Source organism: Bombina bombina, chromosome 8 (genome assembly GCF_027579735.1).
Source record: "Bombina bombina isolate aBomBom1 chromosome 8, aBomBom1.pri, whole genome shotgun sequence".
NCBI lineage: Eukaryota > Metazoa > Chordata > Amphibia > Anura > Bombinatoridae > Bombina > Bombina bombina.
Window position 1 is genome coordinate 158,447,179 of NC_069506.1, and position 21,730 is coordinate 158,468,908.

General features: G+C 37.9%; 1 protein-coding gene across 1 annotated transcript in view; it reads right to left on the minus strand.

Moving 5' to 3' along the window:
• The window catches only part of PRKCG (protein kinase C gamma), a 711,210-nt gene that overhangs the window by 160,318 nt on the left and 529,162 nt on the right, over window positions 1-21,730 (minus strand). Inside the window, exon 10 of the mRNA XM_053690662.1 lies at window positions 4,754-4,879. Within this exon, the coding sequence (XP_053546637.1) occupies window positions 4,754-4,879 (126 nt within the window). The remainder of the gene's footprint in view (window positions 1-4,753; window positions 4,880-21,730) is intronic.

Genomic DNA, 21,730 nt, shown 5'->3' on the forward strand with positions numbered 1-21,730 from the left:
TTAGCTCAGAGAAAAATTGACCTTTAAAGTTGGCAGCAGAGGGTGGGGAATTTTAATTTAATATCTATATTAAAAAGCAGTTATAGTCCATCTTCATTACAACAGATTAATTAAACTCCATATAAAATATCACTAACAGTCCGGATCTGATTTTATAAAGGGGAGTTTACCATCACTTAAATCTTTCTTGATAATATATAATTAGCTATCAGGGATGTTGCTAGCTAACAAAATGCTCTTGATGGCCCCTAACAGAATACAGTACATTCTTGAGTCTTCCCCTTAAAATTACATTAAAGTCAAAATTAAACTTTTATGTTTCAGATAGAGCATGCAATTTTAAGAGACTTTTCCATTTAACAAATGTACTCTTTTTTGTTGGAATTATTTGCTGAAAAGCAAACCAAGGAAAGCTCAGGAGCGGCAATACACTACTAGGAGCTAGCGGATTATTGGAGGCTATACACATATACTTATTGTCATTGGCTCACAAGATGTGTTCAGCTAGGTCCCAGTAGTGCATTGCAGCTTTGGGGCTGACATTAATTATGTGTTTAATTCCTGTGCATGAGTTAAACCTATTAGAGTCAATTTCAATCTATCTAATTTTTTTATTTAATTTTTTTTTGCATGTTGGAAAAATATAAATGGACGTTATTTTTTTTTCATTAACAAACTTTCAGAACCAAACACAGCCGACATTGTTAACACACATGAGATTAAATTTTCCAACAATGGCACACGGAACTGACAATAATGGATGCCAATCATTGAAATAACAAATAAATATTAAACAATGTGAATGACATTTGTATCTGGGCATGTTTGATCAATACTGTTTTTAAAACTTTTTATCTCTATAGTATTTTTTATTTATTTTTTAATTAATTTAAAAAAAAAAATGCTTTCCATTTTGGTGCAATATTCATCTAAATCAAGAACAACAGTACAAGATATTAATTTCCATAAGAAAAGCAGTCTCAATTTATCTCATCTTATAAAACAGGATTTTGACAGTTGTCACACTGTAAATCATGAAACTGCTAAGTGACAATGTTTTAGATAGTGAACACTACCTACCTAGATATCCTCTTTAACAAAGAATACCAAAGAACAAAGCAAATTTGATAGAAGTAAATTGGAAAATTGTTTAATTGCATGATCTATCTGATAAATAAAAGAAAAAATAGCCAAATATATAGCGAACTATTAAATAAATCAATTTCTTGATACATATTCTTTTATCTTTTAGACTAATGTGGACACAATTTATATGGAAATGAATGGAGGTTTAGATCCATTGTATATAAATTCATAGAACTTTAACCACTGATTGACCTATAAATAATTCAATGACACTGTAATCATTGCTTGCATTTTAATCTCATGTTTTTCATGCAGCTATTAGCCTTTTTTAATATGAAATAAGAAGGACGATGACAGCAAAATGATGTATGTGCAAGAGACGAATAAGGTTAAGATTGCACTGTATTTTATTAAGCAACTAAGTTCCGTGTTAATCAGCTTATAAGGCCTCATACATAAACATCTCATTAATAAATTTACTAAATGAATAAACTTATGCAGTGCAAGTAAAAAATGGTGCAGTTTGCATGATTACATTACAACTGTCTTAAAAGGTTATTAAACCAGGTCTCCTCTGTCTATTGACCACATCTGACCTGCCAAATGGTTTTTGTGAGACCTTATTCATTTTTGTTTATAACAATATATAAAAATGTGCATTTGTACATTTTATAAAGCTGAGTAATATATACAGTGTAGTTAAACATTTTAACTAAAAATCTAATTATAATATACATATATATATATATATATATATATATATATATATATATATATATATATATATATATATATATATATATATATATATATATATAGATATATATATACATACTGTATGTATTTATTTTTTTATTTTGTGGTGTCATCTTTAGTGAAATCATGAGAATACTGTAATGTGCATCCAGTGCTACAAAATTTAGTGTCAATGTACAAATAAATGAGTATAATAATAGTTTCAAGTAGTATATATTTATATTGAGATAAGTAACATTAATAATTCCCTGTGTAAATATTAATAATGTGATAAGAATCTAATTTTATTTTGAAAAGTTATAGTTTTCTTGGTAAGTCTGTGGGATAAATGGGTTTTTTTTGGTTGTTTTTTTGGGAAGTAAGTGAATTTCTATCTTTATATTAAAAAAAAGAGTTCATCTGAGGACATCTAACATCTTCCCACTGGGATTTAATACCTACAGAGATACATACTTTGGATCTGAAATGGAAAGTGAAGGCAAAATTAAACTTTCATGATTCCGACAGAATTTTAAACATTTTTTCAATTAACTTCTGCTATCAAATATTTTTTTTGCCAGGTAGGACCAGGAGCAGCAGTCCACTACTGGAAGCTAGCTGTTGATTGGGGGCTGCACACATATGTCTCTTGTCATTGGCTCACTCAACTAGCTCCCAGTAGTTCTTCCTGCTTCTAGGTTTTTTGACTTGATCTGGTATTATAAGGTGTTAATTTAATTGCTTAACCAAAGTGTTTTTTCCATGTTTGCTATAAATATATCACTCCCTATAATTTCAATATTAAAGGGACAGTCAAGTCCAAAAAAATATTCATGATTCAGATATGGCGTGTAATTTTTAATAACTTTCCAATTTACTTTTATCACCAATTTTGCTTTGTTCTCTTGGTATTCTAAGTTGAAAGCTAAACCTAGGAGATTCATATGCTAATGTATTAGACCTTGAAGGCTGCCTCTAATCTTAATGCATTTTGACAGTTTTTCACCACTAGAGGACATAAGTTAATGTGTTTCATATAGATAACATTGAGCTTACGCACGTGAAGTTACCTAGAAGAGAGCACTGATTGGCTAAAATGCAAGTCTGTCAAAAGAACTGAAATAAGGTGGGTAGTTTGCAGAGGCTTAGATACAAGGTAATAACAGAGGTAAAACGTGTATTGTGCTTTAAATAGTGCATTTCAAAATTTAGGCGCCAAAAATAAATAGGTGAGTACTGCCACCTAGTGAATATACTTATTGTACAACATAAGAAGAAATCCAGTGCACTTGCTATATTATATGAGGTTACTCCATCTAGTGGTTGCAATTATAATTTATATATAGCAATATAAACACAATATTCAAATATTACAGTTGTTAGTAAATACTCCCTAAATGATCAAAAATGTTTTATTATAAATATACCCTATAATTAAAAACATTACAATATCAGTAATAAAAGATCTGAAGAAACACAGATATATCCATAAATATATTATGTATCACAATTTGGATGTATACAAATTGCAAAGAAATTAGATATTATGTAGTAAATTAAAGGTATATAACAGGTTATACAAATAAATGTCTATTATATTGTCACCAAAAAAATGTCCAGTCACATTCACGGTTTAGGCCTTTGGGAGTTATGGCATCTAGTTCATTTATCCAATGTACCTCTCTTTTATTTAAAATCCCTTCTCTATTACCCCATCGTCTAGACATTTGGATATGTTCAGTTATTTGAAATTGAAGTTGGCTAATACTATGGCTTGCTTGCAGGAAATGTGAAGAGGCAGGGACTTCTAGATTTTTACACCTAATATTAGATTTATGTTCAGAGATTCTATCTCTGGCCTCCCTGGTCATTTGTCTTACATAAATTAAAGAGCATGGGCATTTCACAATATAAACCACAAAATAAACCAGTACTCAGCTATTTATTTTTGGCGCCTACATTTTGAAAAGCACAATTTTGGTAATATGTGACTAAGTATGAATAAGGGATAAGTGTAAGCCAGAACCATCGCTTTGGTCTGTTGGAACCTGGACTTATGTGAAAAATAAAGGTATTTTAAAAGGTTCAAGCAGCTGTAGGCAAAGAAGGTTTTTCATTAAACAAATGTAAAGGTTACCTAGCTACAGGTGAAAAAGTTTACCTGTAGCTTATACTTACCTATAGTGTTCTGGAGAGCTGTGCTAATCCTGACCCTTTTTCACAGAGCCCCAGGCCGCACTAATAGGAGGCCTAGTGCACCCTAAACCTCCTATTAGTGTGGTCTTGGCCTCTGTGAAGCACAGTTCCCCAGCACGCTATAGGTAAGGTTTTTTTAACCATTAAGTTAATTTAAAGGAAACTAATGAATATTGATAAATTTTGTCAGTATTTATTTGCTTTCTTTACATTTCTTAAAACATTCGTTCATATACTCATTTTGTAAAATGAATATTTGTGTTTTGTTAACTAATTTGCATTTGTAACAAAAAAAAATGCACATGTCTAATGTCTACCACTGCAGAATGCAGGGAGCTGTAGTTCCCGGCTGCAGAGCTGCTAACAGCAGCAAATATTGCCTTAGCGGTGCAATGGACATAAAAGAATACCAGTGTGAGAGTTGTGCAAATATAATAAAAAAATAAAAAGTAAAGGTTATGACAAAACAAACGGCCTCCTTTCAAAAAGTTCTGGGTACAACGGAACAGTGTGTTAAAAATAAGACAATCCCATAAAAAATTGAACAATTCTGTTAATCCTGTAATTTTACAGTAGTCTTATCTTTCCAAGCAATATCTGATTTTTTTCGTATTCTCTAGACTAACTTTTTGTTGCATGTCTACAACACTTTAATTGGTGCACTATTTTTTCAAATCTCAAAAAAGTTTCCATTAATGCCCCCTCCCTGTTTTACAAACCCTTCTTACAGCCGCACCTTTCCAAAGCTCCCCTTGCCGAGCACCATGAGAAAATTGAAATCAGAGATGTGAAAGCGACTAATGCCAAAGAAGCGTTTGGAGTCTGTAGGACTTGGGCTCGGCCCTGGACCTCTTCTCACCTTCTGTATAACAAGAGTAATGGGAAAAAAGCATTAACTGCATTGCTAAAACATCTATACTGCTCTCTATGAATTACATATAACTTAAAAATGGCAACAACAAGACTTAGAACTCATAGACACGAAGAGAAACAACATATAACACTTTGCTAAACAAACAGAAATATGATCCTGCTTAAAAGAACATGAAACGCCCTAAAAAAATATTTCAAGATTCAGATAGAAAATACATTTGTAAACAACTTTACAATTATCTAATATCAATTTTGCTTGATTTCCATTTTTATCCTTTCTTGAAGGAGCAGCAATGCACTACTGGGAGCTAGCTGAACACGTTGGTAAGCCAATCACAAGAGGCATATATGTTCAGCCACCAAGCACCAGCTAGCTCCCACTCCTTAGAATACCTTAGTATCATGTTCTACAAATGATCCTAAGAGAATATAGGAAATTAGATAAAAGGGGTAAATTAAAAAGTTGTTTAAAATTGCTGATAATTATCCTGCAGGGTAAAATGGATTATTTTTTATTTGTTTTACAGCAAGATAAATATGTTCATTCACCATTAAAGCAGGGTTACAAATATAATGGGACATTGGGACAGTATACCGACAAACTGATAAATCTGAGTAGTTAAATAAACATTATACTTGCTGTATACATCCAAGGTCATACAAATACAATAAGGCAATAGCAATTAAACAGTTGTGAGGAACATTTTAACATGAAATCTCCTTTTTCTAATATATATATATCCTCCTAAAAGTAAAAAGACCACTCTTGGGCCTGTGCATAAGTATATAGAATACTGGAGGTGAGATATGATTTCTTGAGCATAAGCCACAATATAGTAACTATATAATGAGAAACAAAGAACATGGATTTGTTGTGACTATAACAATTAGATGCTTAAGTAAACAAAAAGAATAATATGTGTTATCAGAATTTAGAAATAGCATAATAAAAGCTCCCATGAACATATATAAATTCTCCAAAGAGTATAAAGACCGTTCTGGGTCTGTAGATAATTATATAGAGTACTGAAGATAGGATCTAGTATATTCTGTAGGAGCCACTATGTAGTAGCTATAGAGAGTATAGATAATGATGTGGGTGGGGGAAGACAGCGGGCAAGAGCCACTTCAAAAGATGCTCTAGGTATTTGGGGTTAGTGTAATGAGAAGGGAAGGGTATATCGATGAGAGTGGCTATGTCATTGAGCAGAAATATTATAACTCTTAGTTGTAGAGATAAACAATCTAGTAATAATAAATTAGCTGATAAATTTTAGTATGGGGCCACAATGGAGCTGATAGTCCAGCTTTGTTAAGCAGTGAGTGACCTGCTTCGGGTAAAATAATACACTGGTTAAGCCTAATCTATAAAAAATATGACATAAAATAGGCTATCATCATAAATTGAAAAGCACTGTAGATGAACATAAGGGGAAGGAAATCTGTAGTTGACATTGACATTTGGGAGGGCAAAGGAATAAACCTGCATGTCACCTTGAGCGATAAGGAAAAAGTATGCAAGTCTTGTGAACATGGTAACAGTGGATGATACACTCAGCGCCTACCCCAAAGTGACCCTAGCTTTGGGTATTGACTCCTAGTAGTCAATAAATATAATAGAAATTTGGAATAAAAAATCCAAAGCGCCTAAAAGGCTGGGTCTAGAGCTAATAAGAACAGATAAACAAATATATATATAAAAAAATAACAATTTAATAATACAAGCATGGATCCATGTTAACAAACAAAGAACATATTAAAATAATTAAACTAAAAACAAAGGTTTCTGGTAGCGCCTCAGCGGACCGATCCCCCTTCTATGGGATCGTTGATCCTCTGTCACCTTGCTACAGGTGAGGGTCGCCTCGTTAGGGGCTATAACAAAACATCTCTGTGTGTTCCTTGGTATAGCAGTAACGATCAACCCAGAGACTAATTAGAAAACGTGATGTGTAGTGGTGATGCACAAAAGATAAGAGAAGAAGAATGCTAAACCTCGCTAAAGGTAGTGAAAAAGATGCTAAACCTAGTTAGCAGTAAGAGATATATAAGAAGAGATTTTCGTGTGTGTCCCACACACACAATTGGTGTTACCTAATACTCTAAGTTGAGATAGTGATACATGTAAGTGGTGTGACAATCAGTGAATCACGTGAAAAAAATGTACAATCAATGCAAATCAATCAAACAGATGAATAAGGTCAATAGCAAAAAACAAATGAATAAGGTCAATGGCAAAAAACAAAAAACAAAAACAAATACAGTCCTTTAGAAAGTAATGTTCAATCCAACCATCCTAACGTGAAAAGAAGGGGTGAAAAAACAGTGGCCACTGTAATAAAAAGTTTGTTGTGTTCCTGATAAATTTCTGTTAAATCCTGTGAAATAGTGGCAGCCTGAAATAATACCAGGTAGTGGTGATGTAAAAATATATTTTCGTCAGGGGCCCGGCCGACCCGAAAAGTACCTAAAAATAGAAAACAAACACACAATAGTGCAGAGCGTAAAGTCCCAAAATAATAAGAAGGAGCAAGACTCACCAGTACAGACCGAAACGCGTCGACTGGTGAGTCTTGCTCCTTCTTATTATTTTGGGACTTTACGCTCTGCACTATTGTGTGTTTGTTTTCTATTTTTAGGTACTTTTCGGGTCGGCCGGGCCCCTGACGAAAATATATTTTTACATCACCACTACCTGGTATTATTTCAGGCTGCCACTATTTCACAGGATTTAACAGAAATTTATCAGGAACACAACAAACTTTTTATTACAGTGGCCACTGTTTTTTCACCCCTTCTTTTCACGTTAGGATGGTTGGATTGAACATTACTTTCTAAAGGACTGTATTTGTTTTTGTTTTTTGTTTTTTGCCATTGACCTTATTCATTTGTTTTTTGCTATTGACCTTATTCATCTGTTTGATTGATTTGCATTGATTGTACAATTTTTTCACGTGATTCACTGATTGTCACACCACTTACATGTATCACTATCTCAACTTAGAGTATTAGGTAACACCAATTGTGTGTGTGGGACACACACGAAAATCTCTTCTTATATATCTCTTACTGCTAACTAGGTTTAGCATCTTTTTCACTACCTTTAGTGAGGTTTAGCATTCTTCTTCTCTTATCTTTTGTGCATCACCACTACACATCACATTTTCTAATTAGTCTCTGGGTTGATCGTTACTGCTATACCAAGGAACACACAGAGATTTTTTGTTATAGCCCCTAATGAGGCGACCCTCACCTGTAGCAAGGTGACAGAGGATCAACGATCCTATAGAAGGGGGATCGGTCCGCTGAGGCGCTACCAGAAACCTTTGTTTTTAGTTTAATTATTTTAATATGTTCTTTGTTTGTTAACATGGATCCATGCTTGTATTATTAAATTGTTATTTTTTTATATATATATTTGTTTATCTGTTCTTATTAGCTCTAGACCCAGCCTTTTAGGCGCTTTCTATTTTTTATTCCAAGTCTTGTGAACATGCGCAGAAGGTTCGACATAAAACAGTTTAGTTCTTAATAGGATACAAATGTGATAAAACAAAGTTCCTATAGAGGAAAGAAGGCATGTAGAGCGAGACTTAAGGGTATGGCCGTATAATGGCATTATTAGATCCAGACTATGTTCGCGCCGTATTTATTTATGTCCCACCACTTCTTCTTAATGTGGTGGAGAGACTTAGGACAGTGCAGCATTCCAGAGTTCTTGTGAATTTGAGAGGTTGTCTCAGTGATCTGATGGGGATCGGTCCTGCAGTGATTTTCGACTTCTGTTTGGGGCCATCATCTGTCAAAGTGAAAAGCACTGTTGATTGAAGCAGCAAATATTCTCCCAGCACAGACAAGCCAGCCGCCCTCCCCAGAACTGGGGTAAAACTGACAGACGATGTCTCCTCATGGTTCCTTTTGGCAGGGTCCCAGAGAGTATACATTGTGGCTTGGAAAGGTTTTGGTGTTGAGACTCTGTATAGCTCATTAGGGGCTATGTCAGCTATTTTGTTGTGTTCTGTATTTTCACAATTAGAGCGAGTGAAGTTAGATAGTGGGATGAGGTCTTTGAAGCCATGATCCATTTTGTGCCCAAGATCCCTTAAGGCCCTTTGGAAAGTAGCATAGATGTCCTCCATTTGTTCAAGTGTGGCTAGGCGTAAGTTAGCGAATGTGGAATGAGATAGCAGGTCAGAAATACGTTTGGCATACCAAGAGCTGCTCTACCCAACTGATGTTCTAGCCGGGGGGGGGGGGGGGGGGTTGACATAGTGTTGAAGGCCGCCACTGTCAAGCTGAGGATGTCTGATTCAAGTGTTCGGCTTGTGGGATCTCTAAATATATGGGCACGGCTGACTCTGGGTATTTCCCTTATTGAGCATACAGAGCTTTAAAGTAGATAGATGTGCTTGTTACGGTACCAACTGTGTACCAAGGGTTAACCCCAGATGAACAATGTCCTGCATAGACAATCAGCAATTCACAACCCAGCCAGTTTCAGGTTTAAAACAGAATGACAACTTTATTTGAAGGCAGCACACAGATTTATACAGGTTTTTGACCCCCCCTCAGATGGGGGTTGAAAGAATGTTGTACATTAGATAAAAGGGAGAAGCGCCCTTGACATGATACAATAGGATTATATTACTTAAACACTTCAACCACAAGACACTCTTGACTCTTCGTATCACTTTCTCTCTGGAGGTGATCAAACAATAGAATGCTAAGCATTAATTAGATTGTAGCTGGAGCCAGCCACTTGTGGTTAGAAAATAAAGTTAACACTTTCAGTCCTGACCGAAGGGTCTGTCACATAGCTCCCCCCTTGTGGAACACTCCGGCAGACCCGGCTTGACCCTTTTGCGGGTCAACCTGGGGATGACCGGACTAAGGGGTGGTAGGCATGTCAGTTTGCTGGGACGATCCATTTGTATTCCCGTTATGAGAGAGAATTCCTGTCCATACAAACAAGGGTTCAACTTCCTCAGTGCCCAGACTAGGGCTAAACAGTCCTTCAAAATCTCATCAGCTTCTTTACGAGTTTTCTGTACCTGCTCTTTATAGGTATCCACAATCCCTTCATACTGACATAGGGTGCCCTTGAGTTGCTGCACCTCACTATGAGCCAGCGTCAGCTTCTCCTCAAGTGTCACTAAGTTTGTCTTTAAGGTTTCATGTTCCACTCTCAAGCTGGTGTTTTCTGCAGTCTGTCGGTGCAGCCTGTCTAGCAGAGATTCCTGTTCTAAACGTGCTTTTTCCTCTGCGCTCCTCTTCTCCTTCATCAGCGCATTGTAACGGGACTTCCACGTATCAATAGCGGATAGAGATTTACTGAGCTCAGCGTCCTGGGGCTTAGCAGCAGGGGGGTCAGTCTCTGCTGCACGGATCTGAGCACGGGTAGTCACAGGGTTAACATCAGCGGGACCCATGGGAGCATAGGCAGAAACCAGGGGGACCAAGGTATTTCCAAGGAGAACATCAGCTGGTAAATCCTTCATGACCCCCACATTCACAGGTCTAGCGCCCCCACCCCAATCCAAATGCACCCTGGCAACAGGCAGGCGGAACACAGTGCCCCCTGCTACCCTCACAGCCACAGTGTCTCCTGTGTGCTGTTTCTCAGACACCAAGTTCTTTCGAAGCAAGGTCATGGTAGCACCAGTATCCCATAGACCACTGACCTCCTTCCCATTCACTTTAACCAGTTGCCGGTTATTCCGGTGGGCAGCTTGCACAAGGTCTGCCTCATGTAGGATGCTCCAGCATTCTTGCGCCTCTACGTAGCGGGCCGCAGGCTGAGGGTTACGTGTGATTCCGCCGGCAGGTCTTCTCCAGGACTGTGCTTGGTTCGCTGCATTTAGGGGACACTCTGGTCTTTTGTGCCCTAGTTGCTTACATCCAAAGCACCGAATAGGTTGTGAGTAGCCCCGCGAATTGAACCGGGCTCTCTGAGGGTAGTTCGTGGCCAGAGGCCGTGTGGTATAGCGGTGCGCCGGGGGTTGGTAACTGGCAGCTGCTGGGGTGACTGGGGGTCTGTACTCCACTCTGGCAGGGGGCTTAGTGGTAGCAGTGTCCAGTTTGCGGGCATCCGTATACTCATCTGCCAGGCGAGCAGCTTCATGCAGGGTGGAGGGTTTACGGTCCCGAATCCACTCTCGAACTCCTGCGGGTAACTTGTCGAAGCAATGTTCCAACAGGAATAGCTGCAGCACCTCTTCCCCAGATACGGCTTGGCACCCCGCTATCCAGTGAGCTGCTGTGCGGTGCACCTTACATGCCCACTCAAGGTAGGAATCACCAGCCAATTTAACAGTGTCTCTGAACCGTCTCCGGTATGCCTCCGGTGTAACCGCATACCTGGAGAGCAGAGCCTCTTTTACAGTATTATAATCCCTGACTTCCTCATCTGGAATGGCCCGAAAAGCCTCACTGGCCCGGCCGGATAATTTTCCGGATAATATCATGACCCAGTCCTCTGCGGGTACCTTGTGTAGTGCACATTGCCTCTCAAAATCTGCAAGGTACCCATCAATCTCTCCTTCTGTTTCCAGGAAGTTTTTAAAAGCTGCAAAATTTACTTTTCTCTTTTCCACTGGGTTTGCTGCAGCGCCGCTTTGGCGAAGTAGGTTGGCCTCCACAGCTGCTATGACCCGGTCGATAATTTCCGCAGATGGGTTGGGGCCATAATGTGCCAGTCTTATTTTAACCGCCCGATCAAAGCTTGCTTCTGCGGGGGTTCTGTCTGCTATGCTGGGCCCATTGGTTCCTTCTGTCCCTGGTACTCTTTCCATCTTAGTCAGTATTGTAATAATCCCCCTCTTCCTGAGGTTACTGGCATGTGTAGTTGCTCTTCTGGGCGATAAGGTTCATTCCGTCGCTTGCCACCAATGTTACGGTACCAACTGTGTACCAAGGGTTAACCCCAGATGAACAATGTCCTGCATAGACAATCAGCAATTCACAACCCAGCCAGTTTCAGGTTTAAAACAGAATGACAACTTTATTTGAAGGCAGCACACAGATTTATACAGGTTTTTGACCCCCCCTCAGATGGGGGTTGAAAGAATGTTGTACATTAGATAAAAGGGAGAAGCGCCCTTGACATGATACAATAGGATTATATTACTTAAACACTTCAACCACAAGACACTCTTGACTCTTCTTATCACTTTCTCTCTGGAGGTGATCAAACAATAGAATGCTAAGCATTAATTAGATTGTAGCTGGAGCCAGCCACTTGTGGTTAGAAAATAAAGTTAACACTTTCAGTCCTGACCGAAGGGTCTGTCACAGTGCTCAATTAAAATATATCCGGTTAAATATTAAAAGTTTAATCAGAGCTACAGAGTTCTAAGACTTAGCATTGCTGCGGATTAGACACACCCTCTAAAATGGATTATTTTTAACCCCCTATGTATGTCATCTTTGTGATGAATTCATTATTTGTGCTCATTTTATCCCTTTAGTGAGTCTATTTTTCATTTTGAATAAGGCAAACAAATGCCACTTTACTGTTGCTAACTATATATACAGTATATATATATATATTTAGCTTGCACTCAGTTTTTTCAATAAGGATGTTACCACTTCATTCACATATTGTGGTACACTTCACATACAAATACATCCAACGCTTTGATCCTCCACCTGGGACCTTTATCAAAACAAACTTAAACACCCACGTTAAATAGTATTCCACACAGGGATCTATACACACTTCTCATCTGAAAATCACTAAACAGGAACAGCAGACACCAACTTCCTGTGATGACATCATCACCAAAAAAAACTACTAAACTAAAAATTAGAAAAAAGTACTGAAAACTGATTTCCGCTTCAAAATAAACAACAGGAGGGCTAAACCACATCCTTGTGCTATATATTTTATGCATAGATCATCCAAAAAACAGATCAGTTGTCATGGCGACAGATAAACAAAAACCAGTCAAATTACAAAAACGGAAGTTGCTGCCTCCTGTCACTAAGATATATATATATATACACTGTATATACGGGCGCCGCTGCTGGCTGCCACACTTTCCTCAGTCTCCTGACCTCTCCAGGATTTATCTTAATTTTAACCTCCTTATATTCAAAATTCCTCACAATTATTTCAAGGACCAATATCGACTCCACATAACGCACAACTAGACTTATCAAAATTGAACGGATGGCATTACTACACTGAGATATTTAATGGATGGAAATATACTCCCACCGGACCATCTTACTACCAGAAAGAGATACCTTTAGCTGTACAGCACAAACAAGGTAAACTTAAACTAAAAAAAAAACAGACTCAACCCATGCACAAACTGGGTTTTGGATTTGATCATCCATTAATCAATGCTCAGATTTCATTTCTAAACACAAGAAAAACTAATTGATGAAATCTATTTCACTAAAACACATACGGCTAGTTTACGAGTCTTGCGTTAGCCTTATAAAGCAGCGTTGAGAGGTCCCAACGCTGCTTTTTAATGCCCGCTGGTATTACGAGCCTTGCAGGTACAGGTGTACAACTCACTTTTTTGGCCAGACTCGAAAATACCGCAAATCCACTTACGTCAATTGCGTATCCTATTTTTTCAATGGGACTTGCATATCACCAGTATTACGAGTCTTCCAAAAAGTGAGCGGTACACCTTCTCCTGTCAAGACTTCTACTGCATTTTAAAGTCAGTAGTTAAGAGTTTTATGGTCTAACAGCCAATAGGATTGAGCTCACATTCTATTGGCTGTTCCAATCAGCCAATAGGATTGAAGTGTAATCCTATTGGCTGATTGCATCAACCAATAGGATTTTTCCTACCTTAATTCTGATTGGCTGATATAATTCTATCAGCCAATCGGAATTGAAGGGACACCATCTTGGATGACGTCATTTAAAGGAACCTTCATTCAGTCATCGGATGGAGAAAGAAGAGGATGCTCCGTGTCGGATGTCTTGAAGATGGATGAAGATAGAAGATGCCGTCTGGATGAAGACTTCTGCCGTCTGGAGGACCTCTTCTTCCTGGCTTGGATGAAGACTTCTGCCCGTCTGGAGGACCACTTCGCCCGGCTTCGTTGAGGACTTCGGCCTGGTTGGGTGAAGACTTCTCAAGGTAAGGTGATCTTCAAGGGGTTAGTGTTAGGTTTTATTAAGGGGGGGTTGGGTAGTTTAAGAGTAGGGTTGGGTGTGTGGGTGGTGGGTTTTAATGTTGGGGGGTATTGTACTTTTTTTTACAGGTAAAAGAGCTGATTACTTTGGGGCAATGCCCCGCAAAAGGCCCTTTTAAGGGCTATTTGTAATTTAGTATAGGGTAGGGCTTTTTATTATTTTGGGGGGCTTTTTTATTTTATTAGGGGGCTTAGATTAGGTGTAATTAGTTTAAAAAAACTTGCAATTATTTTATTATTTTCTGTAATTTAGTGTTTGTTTTTTTCGTACTTTGTATAATAATTGTATTTAATTGTAGTTAATTTAGGGAATGAATTTAATTGTAGTGTAGTGTTAGGTGTAATTGTAACTTAGGTTAGGTTTTATTTTACAGGTAAATTTATCTTTATTTTAACTAGGTAGCTATTAAATAGTTAATAACTATTTAATAACAATTCTACCTAGTTAAAATAAATACAAAGTTGCCTGTAAAATAAAAATAAATCCTAAAATAGCTACATTGTAACTATTATATTGTAGTTAGGTTAGGGTTTATTTTATAGGTAAATATTTAGTTTTAAATAGGAATAATTTAGTTAATTGTAGTAATTTTATTTAGATTTATTCAAATTATACTTAAGTTAGGGGGGGTTAGGGTTAGACTTAGGTTTAGGGGTTAATAACTTTAATATAGTAGCGGCGACATTGGGGGCAGCAGATTAGGGGTTAATAAGTGTAGGTAGGTGGCGGCGACATTGGGGGCATCAGAGTAGGGGTTAATAAATATAATGTAGGTGTCGGCGATGTTGGGGGCAGCAGATTAGGGGTTCATAAGTATAATGTAGGTGGCGCCGGTGTCTGGAGCGGCAGATTAGGGGTTAATAATATAATGTAGGTGTCGGCGATGTCGGGGGCGGCAGATTAGGGGTTTATAATGTAAGATTAGGGGTGTTTAGACTTGGGGTTCATGTTAGGGTGTTAGGTGTAGACATAACTTTTATTTCCCCATAGGAATCAATGGGGCTGCGTTAGGAGCTGAACGCTGCTTTTTTGCAGGTGTTAGGTTTTTTTTCAGCCGGCTCTCCCCAATTGATTCCTATGGGGAAATCGTGCACGAGCACGTTTAGCCAGCTCACCGCTAATGTAAGCAGCGCTGGTATTGAGATGAGATGTGGAGCAAAATTTTGCTCTCCGCTCACTTTTCTGCGGCTAACGCCGGGTTTGTAAAAACCCATAATACCAGCGTTGTTTTTAGGTGAGCATAAACTGCTCGTTAGCACCGCACCCCTTTTACCGCAAAACTCGTAATCTAGGCGATTGGTTTTAAAACCCCTGCATGCTTTCTTATCTGTTATCTACAATGCAGCCTAAAGTGCAAAATCTCACACCTCACTCTGGCCTGAATCCTATAGAGCAGGGCAATGTAACCAGCCCCCACTGCTAACATCCCTACAAAAACTAGAAGCTATTTTAACCCCTTCACTGCAGAGGCAATGATCACCTATACGCCCTCACATCTGCACTCCCTAAGACTCCAAAAAGCTGTCACGGCACTCAATCCCTCACTAGTGGCTACCCTAAAATCACTCAGCATTTTCAAAGGGACCGACAGGGGCTGTTGTGGAGGAAAATGAAAATTTAAAGTTCTATATCCTGACACTATCACAGCTGCCCGACCACCCTGTCCACCTGCAAGCCCAATTGAATTGATCCAACCTAAAAGCCACAAAAACAGCATCAAAATCAAATCAAGAAAATCTCTTTGTGTGATCCCCATTAGATGACACGCTGTCTCCAAAGTATAGAACAAATGATCTGTGCAAAATTATCCTTAAATCCCAGACAAATATCAGTCCACAAAACCCAATCTTTTGAATGCGTAGCTGCCAGCCTCTCAAAATAGAGAGGATTACGAATACTGCTAATATACAGACCCCCAGGAGATTGGAAGAGATTTCTTCAGGAATACCCAGACCTTTTGGCTGGTTTAATCCTTGAACACCCCAGATGGCTTATTTTAGGAGACTTCAACACTTGGATTGACAACACCCTATCCCTGCTTGGGCAGGATCTCCTCAGCTTGATGAGTACACTCGTCTTCACACAAATCATCACCACTCCCACCCACAGAAAAGGTCATACACTTGATCTAGTGTTCCAGTCTGGACTAGAAGTGTCACCAGTCAGTAACTGTAAACCCAGTTACTTGGTCAGACCACCACTCCATTCACTTCTCCATTGTATCACAATCAACCAGTCACCAGTCTCAGAACCTGGTCAAACACCACTCATTAAAAGGGGTGACACCATTGGATGAGGCATCCCATATGGATCTAAGTGAACTAATGGGCACCTGCGAAGACCCCAGCTCCTTAGTCCGACTCTACAACAAAACACCCTAGAAAGTATTGCACAAACTCGCATACGCACTGTCAAAACCCACAACAATGCACCGTGGTTTGATAGCTCCATCAGAGAAATGAAAAGAACAGGACGTAAACTCGAGAGAAAGTGGAACAGAACACATGATCCAGAGGATAAAGCTGCTCTTATGAAACATCTAAATAAATATCAATCCAAGATTACTCAGAAAAAATCTTAATTTTTATCACTAGAAATTGCACTCTCCCACACTAGACCCAGGCAACTGTTTCACACAGTAGAAAGGCTCTGCAAACCAGCATGCATGCTTAGCCCCACCAACTTTTCTCAGGATAAATGTGAAGCATTTGTGAATTTCTTCAGAGCCAAGATTTCCTCAATCCGAACTGCTATCACAGCAGGCCAAACAGTTACACACCAGATCCACTACAATGGAATGCCAGATTGCCCCAGTTTATGGTCCACTTTTACAAATGTGGATATAATAGGAGTTAAAAACACCATACAAAAGTTGCACCCTACTACGTGTGACTTAGACCCTGCTCCAACTCAGCTCATTTCTGGATGCATTGAAACATTTGCCCCAGCCCTCACAAAAATAGTGCAGTGTTCACTAAAAACAGGAGACTTCCCAGATCCTCTAAAAGAAGCTGTGGTAAAACCATTCCTAAAGAAACCTTTATTATACCCAGGCTGCATGACTAATTACAGACCAGTATCCAACCTCCCATTTCTGGGGAAAATAATTGAAAAAGTAGTGGCAACTCAATTGGAAACCCATCTATCACGCCTGAATATATTCGATTCTTTCCAGTCAGGCTTCTGGTGCCACCACAGCACTGAAACAGCGCTAGTCTGAGTGCTAAATGAACTCCTCATGGCAAGAGACAAAGGTGATTACTCCAGCCTAATCCTCTTGGATCTCTCAGCTGCATTTGGCACCATTGACCATAGGATTCTAATAGAGTGCTTGCAGCACATCTGTGGTCTAGGAGGCACAGTCATTAACTGGTTTAAATCTTTCCTTGCTGGTAGATCACAGAGAGTAATATCAGGATCAAGCTCATCAGCAACAACAGAACTGCCCTGTGGAGTTCCACAAGGATCCATCCTGTCTCCCATGCTATTCGCAATTTACTTACTACCACTGAGGGACATCATTAACCAACATGGCCTAAGGTATCATTGTTACACTGATGACACACAACTCTACTTCTCTTTTGCTCCAGATACTACAGACCCAGCATGCCATATAAACAGTTGCTTAACAGACCTCACAGAATGGATGAATGCTAGCTGTCTCAAAGTGAACCCCGACAAAACTCTTGGTGAGGGGACCCCGGGCATCAAAAATATCTCACGATCACCTAACTGGCCTGGAGCTTGGAGGCTCTGAACTCTTTAGTTCAGCAAAGGTACGAAACCTCTGAGTGCTGATTGACGCTGGACTGTCTGTTAGACTGCAGATTTCCTCCGTAATAAAATCTGCCTACTTTCATCTGAAAAACATAGCCAGGATACAACACTTAATTCCACCGGATGATATGCCAACATTAATCCATGTATTTATATCCTCTAGGCTAAATTACTGCAATGCACTTTACTTGGGCTTCCCAAAAAAAAGAACTCCATCGCCTTCTTTCCCCACATTTGCCTTTTTGGCATTTTTGCTATTTTGCATTTTTTATTTTTATTTCTACATCTGCATTCCCTTACATTTTGACATTTTTTTCACTTTTTCTTTATCTCAATAATACGTTTTGAGTCGTTTTTATTGCTGCAGCAATTACCCTGTAAACATGTTTTAATATAACATTCATATGTCACCGCATTTTAACATGTTCTAGTATGTTACCATATGATATTATGTTCTCATACGTTTTACCAAGTATAAAATGTTTATATGAGATACATAACATTTCATTTTATATTTCATCAAATAAAAGGTTATTAGTAAATCATCATATAGCTTATTGCACTTCCATCTTGAATCTGCAAGGATTGCAAAGATTTAAATCCTCACACACAACGTAGTTTCACTCCTTTTTTCCCCTACAGGACGTATGATTCACACTGAATGTTTGTTAGCGTATGTAGCAATCTGCAACAGACAGTGTTGCAATTTTTACATTGCCACTCCTCTATACAAAAGTAGCCATAAGGCTTCCTCTCTCTTTCTTTTTGATACATATTACTTTTTGATACACAAGTAGCTATAATGTTTTGACTATAAGATTAGTCACTTTCTATTTCACAAACCACTTATTTATCTTTAGGACACTATACACGACTTTAACACAGTGTTACCTCTCTATACACTGTTTGTTATATTGTATTAAGCTTCCTAAGCACGTACTCTTGCATTTTATTGATTACAATTGATAACCACTGATGATTTTTTTTTTTCTTCATAATCTTTATCTGGGTATGGTCAGACATACTGCCAGACACTATATGTAACATAAAGGGACAGTCAAGTCCAAAAAAACCTTTCATGTTTCAAATAGGGCATGTAATTTTAAACAACTTTCCAATTTACTTTTATCACCAATTTTGCTTTGTTCTCTTGGTATTCTTTGGTGAAAGCTAAACCTAGGAGGTTCATATGCTAATTTCTTAAACCTTGAAGGCCACCTCTAATCTAAATGCATTTTGATAGTTTTTCACCACTAGAGGGCATTAGTTCACATGTTTCATATAGATAACGTTGAACTGATGCACGTGAATTTACCATGGAGACAGCTGTGATTGGCTAAATTGCAAGTCTGTCAAAATAACTGAAATAAGGGGGCAGTCTGCTGAGGCTTAGATACAAGGTAATTACAGAGGTAAAACGTGTATTATTATAACTGTGTTGGTTATACAAAACTGGGGAATGGGTAATTAAGGGATTATCTATCTTTTAAAACAACAACAATTCTGGTGTTGACTGTCCCTTTAAATAATGTTACACTTGTTTACATAATACATCTCTACGCCTTAAGCCATTCTTCCTGTGAAGATGGCACTCCTATCTTGTATATCTATATCCTTATATTAGGAACGATTGTGTTGGGCTATTGTTCATCTCCAGTGAGCTTGTGCGGTATTGACACGAGGCGCAGAACACTCTAATTTTGTGTCTAGATTTTGCATTGACGTTAAAAAATCTACAAAAAGTTACACTACACTATACAGTAATATTTGATAATGTATTATAAAAACAGCAAAATCAATAGCTGCTGGTGCAATGCTGAATATGGAGAGCATATTGCTCTCCGCATTCAGCGATGTCTGTCGGACCTGATCCGCACTGTTGGATCAGGTCCGACAGACATATGATAAATAAGCCTCATTGGGTTAGATACAGGGGAGAAATACAAAGAAGAGAACAGAGACATGAAGATGAAGCCTGTTTCAAAGAGAGCTATGACACAGTCAAATAATGGCCTATAGGCATGTATTGAAGGAGGTAAAAATTAGATTTGTTAGTCCAGTTTGAAGCAAAGGTTGCATAGATGTGTTTCCTTTTAAAGGCCTAAAATAGTAGCTTGCAAAATCAAGACAATTTGTATTACACAAACAAGATAATTCTTGAAGATCGGGGGAAAATTTGCAAAGCTAAGCAAGTAACATGAAATTATAGGTTAATATGCATATGGGTAGATAAAAACTGCAACACTAATTAAATCAATTGAAATGAAATGAAGAAGGTTCCATTACTCAAGGCTCACACTAAGCATCATTGTCTGGGGAAAAAGTGGTCTAAACAATTGTATGGAAGTAATCAGGTGTTATGTACAAGTGAATGGAGAGAATATTACAAATTCCATTTTAGAAAACTATATCTTATATTCTAATTTAATATCCAAAAGGAAATGGTTAGTGGATAGTTGATAAAGTGATATATGAGATTTTGGGAAAAGATAAAATGTTCAAGCTTGCCAGTAGAGAAAAATAATTCTTCAAGTATTTAGCTTTAGGTCAAGAACTTTGTCTCATATACTAACAATGATTGGGCTTGTTTCCATTGAGACTCATAATAAGGTTTGCGTGCACTCGCAAACCGATAAATATGCTGTCGGAAGTAACATCGTTTGCCGACTGCTTCCAACGGCCTGTTGTACCTCAGTTTCGGCTACCGGACTCCAGCTGCCGAAAACATTTTCCTGTCCATAAAAAGTTTCAGAAGTCGCTAATATATATATAATACCAGGTTTCCAATGCCCGCACAAACCGTTTAATACACTGTCGCAGGCTGCCAATACATTGAGAAACATTACACCCAGCTCAACTAGGTGTAAAATAGGAAATATTAGCTTTTTGAGACCTATTTCCCATTGAAATCTAACCCGCCTCCCAAAAAATAAACCCCTCTATCCGCCATCCCCCCACATCGCAACTTATAATAAATATGTTAACCACTAAACCGCCAAACCCCCACATTGCAACTAAAAATAAAAGTTATTAACCTCTAAACCGCCATACCCCCACATCGCAACTTATAATAAATGTATTAACTACTAAACCATCATCCCTCCACATCGCAACTAAAGTACCTATTTAAACTAATAACCCTAAACCACCATCCCCCCACAATCCAAAGTACCTATTTAACCTTTTAACTCCTAAACCACCATCCCCCACAACGCAAAGTATTAATCTAATCACTAACCCTAACCTACCTAACACCCCCTATAAATTAACCAAATTACATAAAATAAAATAAAAGACTATTAAACTAATAAATAAATTAATTAAACTACCAAAATTAAAAATCCTCATCTAAAATTTTAATCAAAAATCCTAACATTACATAAAAAATAAAACCTATGATTTAATTTAAATACAAAAGTTAAGATTACATCAAATAAAAAAAATCTAAAATCACAAAAAAAAAAAATCTAAGATCTCATAAAAAAATAAACAAAATTATACAAAATAATAAAATTTAAACCTAATCTAATACCCCTATAAAAACAAAAAAGCCAACCCAAAATAAAAACACCCCCTAATCTAATACTAAACTACCAATAGCCTTTAAAAGAGCCTTTTTTAGGGTATTACCCTAAAGCGATCAGCTCTTTTAGCTAAAAAAAATTACAAAGTACACCTTAACAGTAAAACCTCCCACCCAACCAACCCCTCAAAATAAAAAAAACCTAAGTCTAAAAAAACCTAAGCTACCCATTGCCCCTAAAAGAGCATTTGTATGGGCATTGCCCTTAAAAGGGTAATCAGCTCTTTTGCTGCCCATTAAAAAAATCCCTAAGTTAAAAAAATACCCCAAAAAATAAAATAAAAAACCTATCACTAACCCCAAAAAATGTACTCACC